General features: G+C 36.8%; 1 protein-coding gene across 2 annotated transcripts; it reads right to left on the bottom strand.

Moving 5' to 3' along the window:
* Positions 1-1,724: 1,724 nt before the first annotated feature.
* Positions 1,725-7,520, bottom strand: LOC133709638 (uncharacterized WD repeat-containing protein C2A9.03-like). Of its 2 annotated transcripts, none has more exons than XM_062135444.1 (10): positions 7,218-7,520; positions 6,529-6,670; positions 6,273-6,449; positions 6,086-6,172; positions 5,861-5,995; positions 5,564-5,674; positions 3,672-3,763; positions 3,480-3,585; positions 3,014-3,100; positions 1,725-2,382 (listed from the first exon to the last, which is right to left on the bottom strand). In XM_062135444.1, the coding sequence occupies exons 2-10, from the start codon at positions 6,661-6,663 to the stop codon at positions 1,969-1,971; spliced, it is 1,344 nt and encodes a 447-aa protein (XP_061991428.1). In that variant the 5' UTR covers positions 6,664-6,670; positions 7,218-7,520; the 3' UTR covers positions 1,725-1,968. The 2 variants fall into 2 exon arrangements, with proteins under 2 accessions (XP_061991428.1, XP_061991430.1); XM_062135446.1 differs by having other exon boundaries at positions 6,273-6,440; positions 7,218-7,502.
* Positions 7,521-8,018: the final 498 nt, after the last annotated feature.

Genomic DNA, 8,018 nt, shown 5'->3' with positions numbered 1-8,018 from the left:
GGTTTCGTCGAGCGATTTGGTTGCGGCAGTGCTGGCGGCGTTGGATGGATGTACCACCATGCGAAGGACGTGTCCTAGGCCCATTTGGACCAGCTTGCTAGGGTTTGGATGCAACTGACCTTGGGCTGCTCTCTTTTGGGCCTAGTTGTTTTATAGTTTACTTTTATTAAGTTTCCCAAGTATTTAGGGAGATATGCACTTTTCGTGCTTTTAGCGATTCTTCTGGAGTAGTACTGAATGAGGATTTATGGTATTTTGATATATTTAATGTCAAATGAGTGACCTAGTTCTATGTACCACTGTGGGTACTAACACATCTTCTTATCTATCCTTAATTGGCAGCAGAATGGTATGTAGGGGTCATTCTGGCTTTGATCAATATATTGGCTCTTACCTTGATTCAATAATCACATATCTAAATTTGTAAATTTTGTACTATAAACCTAGAAAATGAAAAATACTTAAGAGTGAAGAAATGAAAGAGTGGAAGGAGAAATGTGAAGTGAATACATTGAAATTTTTATTTATAAAATACATTTTCTAAAATTTGTTTAAAAATTATGAGTGAATATAAAGGTTAATTGTTCGAATCTCGCGGCCTCCCATTAATTTTTGCAAGATTTTATTTAATTTTATTAAAGCTGACGTGTCAATATCGCGATAACTTTGGCTAATATCTTTTGGTAGCTAGAAATTATATCGCCCATTCTAAAAATTTGATATTATTGGCGATTTTGATTTTTTGGTCCTTGGTCTGAAACGTCGACACCATCATTGTTGTTGCCCGAAGCTTCCCGGCTTGCTTCAGGAAGAACTGATGACAGCCTGCCGGACTATGGTTGAACAATGCACAAGTCCAGCAATAGCCCTTAACATTCTCATAGTGTCATATCTGAGATCCACCTCCATCAGCACTGCTGCAACAAACTTGAATGACCTCGTCGACTAGAGGAAACGACAAACGTCCATCGCCACCCGAAAACGTTGCTCCTCATCGCTACATTGCAGCACAAACTAATCCACTTTCAAATAGCATCACATCGATGTCCTAATCAAAATATGAGATTCCGCAGTCTTTAGACGTGGAGGCAACCGCTTCACCACCCAAGTCTCCAAGAAATGGAGCGGCAGCACACCCACACCACCATTTTGCCATTGTTATGCTAAGGTCCTCCATGGAGAATCCGATTGCACCCCTCCAAGGTCATTCAACATCAAATACGTACTTTTTACATTGGCCAATCACACGAGTCCCAAACCACTGTACATTACTTTTTGCATTGACCAATCACTTTAGGACATTACTTTTTCTATTGACCAATCACATTAGTTTGAACCACCACATGTATAGTAATCTTGGACCATATAATAATTTTTTTTTTCTTTTCACAAAGTAAAACACTATTTTCACTAAACTAAATGATATTGAGTATATATTCAAATAAAAAAAATAATAGTCAGACATCCCGAATCTCAGACAAGGGATTTTCTTTAAAATGGATTAACTTAGCATAATAGTATCTCTTGTTGCACACGCCAAAGTAACGCTGGAGTAGACATGCCCCATTGATTTCTCAGTACTTCACCAGACTCTAATTCTAGGTCCTGTAATATACGACTCGTTTTCTATAATTTATTGGCAGGAGAAATGACTACTTTCTACGCCACCAAATACAGGTGCAACAATCCCTCTCCCCAACAAAATGCGTAAACAAGACAACTGAAGCCAAAAAAAAAAACGAACCACTTGAAGCTTGAAATGCAAAGACATCGAAAGAGCGAAATGTTCAAGCAAGTTTGAATGTTCACTGTACATATTTGTAGTCTAATCAATTATGGCTTATTTCTACTGTGAACTTTATAACAACAAAAAATAGAACAGCGAATTCGGAAAGATAGGATGAAAACTTGATGGCACCCGTTCTCTTAACCTTTCTAATGGATCATATAGCTCCCTTTGCTGATCAATCAAAAATAGGAATCAAGATATCCATATGTATGCCTTCTGTTATATTGCAACAAGCTTGCGTATGTTCGGTCCCAGATTCCTATGTACAAGGACTCGTCGTCTGGACTTGCTGATACCCCCGAAATCTCCCCAAAGAAATCAATCTCTTGCCGTTTTTTGTAATCTGCCCTTGTACTGTATATATGCACAAAATCTGCAGGTTCTGCAACCATCATAAACTGACCATCTGATGAAAACCGAATAGACCGAGTAGCACCCAAGTTATTCTTCAGAACTGCAAGGGGTGATGAAAGATTTCTTATATCCCAAACTCGGGAAGTCTTGTCCTGATTTCCGGTGGCAAATATGCGGCCATCAGGATGCCATGCAGAAGCAAAGGAGTAATCTAGATGACCAACAACCTTAGCAATAGTCTGGAAAGATCAAACAATGTGCATCTAGTTAGTGACAGGTTCCCACCTTTCAGCACTATATGCGGTCCTTTTAGTGAAAAACTTTGGGTTTGAAACTTGGTGCTTTACTAATCAAAGGCAGGATCACAGATTATGATATTACAAGAAACAGAAAGTATACACCTACATTCTGGACAATTATAAAGACAACTGGTTTAGCAAGAAAGTGTTGTGTTACTACAAGATCATCTATGCTCACAATGGTGGGGTATTAGTGCATGTCAACAATCTGGATTAATTGTCGAAGTCAGTAACCCTTGTACGTGCATTAACCAACTAGGCATTTAGTTTAGTTGTTATTATATGATTTAGTAGTTTATAAGCATTGGCGAAAGAATGGGTTGAACTTAGGATTATAGGATGCACACTTTCCTATATGCATAGCAACAAATCTGGCATAGGGATAATTTCCTCAATCTCTAGAAATTTATATGATAATGAAGAAAGGGCAAAAGCTTAAAGAACATGATAGTCATATTGATTATTTTCCCCCATCAATCATCTTCAGAAATTCTAATGACCCTGACCTTCATAGAAACAATATTTCTACTCTAAACAACTGCAAAAATAAAATAAAATAAAATCTTGGTACCTTTCCATTCTGAGAATCCATAAGCAATCCATCCACGTGATCTCCAACTACGGCAACAACCCTACGATCTGGGCTTATTGATGTATGCTGAAAAGAAAGCCAGTTCACCATCACAATGAAATAAATGGACAAATGATTGAGGCCACAACCACAAATATGAAGACATCAAGGAATTGTACACAACTAGTTGGCAGGCACATTATGTATTTTGCACTCTTTTACTTTAAATTATTGTCTTTGAGGTTTCCAAAGAATTAAACAAGAGGGAGAGAGAGAGAGAGCGACAGTTGACAATTAAATGATTGTCAATAACCTAGTACTCTTCAACACACAACCTCTAGGAGCAACACAACTGGTCTTCTAATAGTAATCTTTAGGGAAAGAATAGTTGGCAGAAATTGACATATATGTACAGGTTACAGTAATATTAATCCACAATATTCAATCTATGCATATGATGACTCACATTCACTGGCCAGGGGAATCGAAAGTGATTCAGAAGCTGAAATCTCTCCATGTCATATTCTCTTATACCACAATCATTATTGGATGCCATGAAATGCATTCCACCCCTGAAAGAGTTTGCAGTTCAGATTGTGTGTTACTTATAAAAAGCAATAAGATCTAGATAAACAGCTTTCAGAAATAGGAAAGATACCCCAGGCTATCATATATTTCAACAGCATTTGTGATTGCATTGTCATCGTATGTGGTCCGCGTACAAAAACTCACTCCTTCTTTATCAAGACGCTGCAGCAAAAGAGAAATAACATTATACAAATCATTTAACAGAGCTAAATCACTATGTTGTCTCTAGTTACAATCAGTCTTATCCCAATTACAAACACAAAAGGTGGGCAACCAGACAAAAGCCCCAACTCCAATGAACAGACTTCCATTAGTAGCAAACACCTCAAGTGAATTTATGACATTCACTAACTAATATACCATTGTGGAAACTAAATATATGAATGCAAAAATAAGAGTATAGGACCATGTCAAAATGACCATTCATCTGTGGAATGCAAGAAGAAAACCAGACAACATTTGGGTCATTTTGCAGTTTATCATTCTTGAGAACGTAAAAAGATGGAAATTGCTATTGAATCTTATGTAACAGTCACTGCTTCAACGATGACAATCAAACAAATAATAAGTCAGAAGATGTAGAACTAAATTAGATAACCGAAACCTGTCGGGTTCAAAAACTCCTTCTGTTACACTCCTTACAAAATCTGATAAATAACCAATCAATAGGAACCTCCTTGGGATTACCAGAAATTTGACAAAGTATCTCATAACTGAGATGCAATTGAACATAATCAATCGCATCTCACTTTGTTACTTCTACGTTCATGTGTAAAAATGCCAAATCTATTCGAGTAGATAGCCCCACGCTTAGAATCAGGTGCTACTTCCAAATTCCCTGATATTTCTAGAATCAACTACAGCTCTGTAATTCTCGCCCAAGCTAAATATTGATGGCCAAATTGTACACATGCGAGACCTAGATATGTATATAAAACTTGGATTAAAGAATAAAGAAACACATAGAAACAACTCTGGTGAACCTAAGAAAAGGTGGAAAACAATTAGTATTACACTTCACAGAAACCAATATAACAACTCATTAGTTAAACCAAAGAGCAACAAAACCAGATTCTCTTTGCCAAAACTCCAAAACCCGAACCCATTATCATCTCTTAATAAATCACATCACTTCACAATATATTCTAAACAAACCCTATTGGGAATGCCCAGTGCTAAATTCAGTTCTACGCATTTGGTGCAGGTTTTAGCCCCGCTGATATCTCTTAAGTTGCCTACCACAAAATATTTCCAAGGGCATCAATACTGTTCCAGAATTTTAATAAATATAAACTCAGACTGACATTATTCTCACCAACTACCACTAACATTCAAAAGTAGTCCATGCATACATTACATAAAAATTAAACTACGTCAAATCTTATGCAACTCTTTAAATGTAAATCACTTCTCACTCATCAGTTCACAGAATTCCCTAGACAAGTAGAATGTAAAATCCTAGATGCAACAATGAATACCAATGTATCTGCAACTCAATAAGAATTTAAAACAAAAGGAGTATCAAATACAGCCAAGTAGTGGTATCAAAAAAAAAAAAAATATATATATATATATATATATTAAATATATCAAAGAAGAAAGTTACAAAACAACATTATACTATAAAAATAGAGGTTCTCATTCATGTGGAAATCATATTTGAAAGATGATGCAAAGCCAAGTAGCGGTATCATAACTTTGGCCTACGAATCCTCTTGAGTATTGAAAATCATCATAATGGCAGCAAAACAAGAATGTAGAATTTAGATATTAACTCTATGATAAGTCCAATTACGGGAGGTAGTTCAGAATTCCAAAAAACATCAGATGGTTGTCCTCTTAGAGAAATGATAAAATCAGCTAAAAAAAATTATTTGTTAAGCTGTTTCTTTCTACTTTGGACATTTACTCCAACTGACAGAGGGGCCGATGTACCAGTGAGATATAAAATGACAAACTAACCTTGCAAGTAAGCTCTCCTTGGAAACCTCCAGCAACAAGAAAATTGTCCTTGACTGCTAGGGTGCTTATCTGAGTCTGCATAAAACCCTCCAACAAACTTCCTGCATGTTTCTGCAAGACCATAGAACTTGGCAAAATCAAACTATATACATAAATAAAGGCCACACACAAATGTGAATGAACACTTAGCATAAGCAATATAATTGGGAACAAAAAAAATAAAACCATTTTCTTTTTCTTTGTTTAAGGTTGAAAAGAACTAAAATGATAAAATTTATGCATAGGTAACTTTACTACCTCAGTTGGTGCAACATGACCTGAAAAATTGAGGACCTCAGACAAATTGCCAGATAGAGAAGACCAATGCATAACTGAATAATTGGACATGAGATAGACGTCATGTTTCGAAGTAGCCCAAACCAGATTTCTAAGCTGTATGACAACATCATTAAAGGTTATCAACAAGGAACAGAATGTAATGTCGTGAATTAGTAATAGCATAGCACTTGCAAGTCAACCAACCTGAAAATGAAGGATTGTAGGTTTAACCAGTCTTGTGTTGTGGAAGAATTCATAGTAGTTGCCACCCTTCTGCATTAGTTGACACTCCTAGTGTCGAAGATTACATTGATTAGTAATGCCCACTAACTTCGATACTGAGTTGATAATCAGAAATGAAAACAAGAGATACTTAAGAACAAATTGAAACCTTGTCCACAGCTTCCCCAGATGAAGGGATATTCTCATAATTCTTGTACTGTTCAAGCCTCGTCAATCTGTACTTCTCCCTCGTTATGTTTAACCTATCCCACGGAATGCCCTGAATATCCTTTCCTTTTCTTGCTTGGGCAGAAGACGTATCTGACACCTGGTTAAGCTGATCAAACTCAAGACAAGGGAATTTCAGGTCCTGTCAGTAAAAGCAACACACAAACCATGGGCGCCTAGAGATGAGGGAAACATACCATGTCGTATTCGTCAAGAACCATATCTCTACCGTGATTTTCTTCATCGGCATCCCCATCTGCGTCCTCAACGAAATCAGACATGTCACCCTCATCCGCCATATATTCAAACTGATGAGGCTGCTCAAAGGCCATGCTCTATCTGCAATCAAGTCCAGAATTCAACATCACCAACAGAACAAGAGTACAATTAACAAACACCCACCACCCTTCCTTTCTGGATACGTACATTATGTAGAACCGAAATTTCTACTGCCCTATCTTGTATTAGTATCCCAAAACAACACGACACCCTCAGAGAAAACAACTCCTTGAGCTAATTCTATGGAAAACCCAACCCAAGTACAAATTTCGAAAACTAAGTACTTCCACATACACACAAAAGTGTTGTTATATGTTTTGGCACAAGATGAGTGCTATGAAGATTTCAAAAATAATCCAAGTGGGTTTCAAAATTCAAATCACCAAATACCAGTACAATACAAAGAATCACCAAAACAACAAAAGAGCATGACTTGAAAACAAACCCGTAGTGGGTTTCAAAATTCAAATCAAACCATTCAACGCAATTAAAACAATAAGAAGAAGAAAAAGAACACCCAGAAACCCAATGAATTAAATTGAGAGAAAAAGAACACCCAGAAACCCAATGAATTAAATTGAGAGAAAAAGAGAAAGGGGTCAATCACCTGAAGCAATTTGTTGATTCGCGGTCTGTGCTGCTCTCTCTTTTGGGTCCTCTGCGTTTTGAGAATTGAGAGAGAGAGAGAGAGAGAGAGAAGAAGTCGTAGAGGAACAATGAATATTAATACTAATAATAATGATAATGATAATGATAATGATAATATAAATAAGGGATGAGATTTGGGTATTGCATTTTCAGTTTGGGAATGAAAATTCGAGAGGAGGATGATGATGATGATTTTAAATGTCACGTGGTATTTGTCGGCAGAGGGTCTCTTAGTTTTTGGGTAAAGTTTGGACGCGGCACGCTGTGGCTGTGCCCTTGGTTTACTTGATTGACATCATGAAACTCCAAGCACGAACAAACAGGAGAGGTGCTACTAATTATAGAACAAGCAATCACCGAACCACTACTACTTCCCACTATAATAATGTTTGGACTTCTTCAAATTCTTATTCTTCTTTTTGCAATTTACCATAGTGGTTTTCTTTTCTTTTTTTATACAGGTAACAGAAAATCAATGTTGAGGTCATATCCAGTAAACATCACGCTAAGAACAAATGCACCGAAGAGGCAAAAGACAAGGTTTTGTGGCCCATTGTGCACTATTCACCAATCTTGTTTTTGCCTTTCAATCTTTTCATGCACCCCATGAAGACAAGGTCAACGCTTCTTAATCACCGACTATTTCATCCAATGATTCTTGTTATGGGTGGGTTCGGTTCGGTTTTTAGTCTAAAATGAGAACTAAATCGAACTTGAACTTCAATTCGTTTTTCTAATTTTAAGAGTTCAAAACTAACTG

The sequence above is a fragment of the Rosa rugosa genome, chromosome 5 (assembly GCF_958449725.1).
Source record: "Rosa rugosa chromosome 5, drRosRugo1.1, whole genome shotgun sequence".
Taxonomy (NCBI): Eukaryota; Viridiplantae; Streptophyta; class Magnoliopsida; order Rosales; family Rosaceae; genus Rosa; species Rosa rugosa.
The sequence above is the reverse complement of the archived record's forward strand: the minus strand, read 5'-3'. Positions and strand labels throughout refer to the sequence as shown.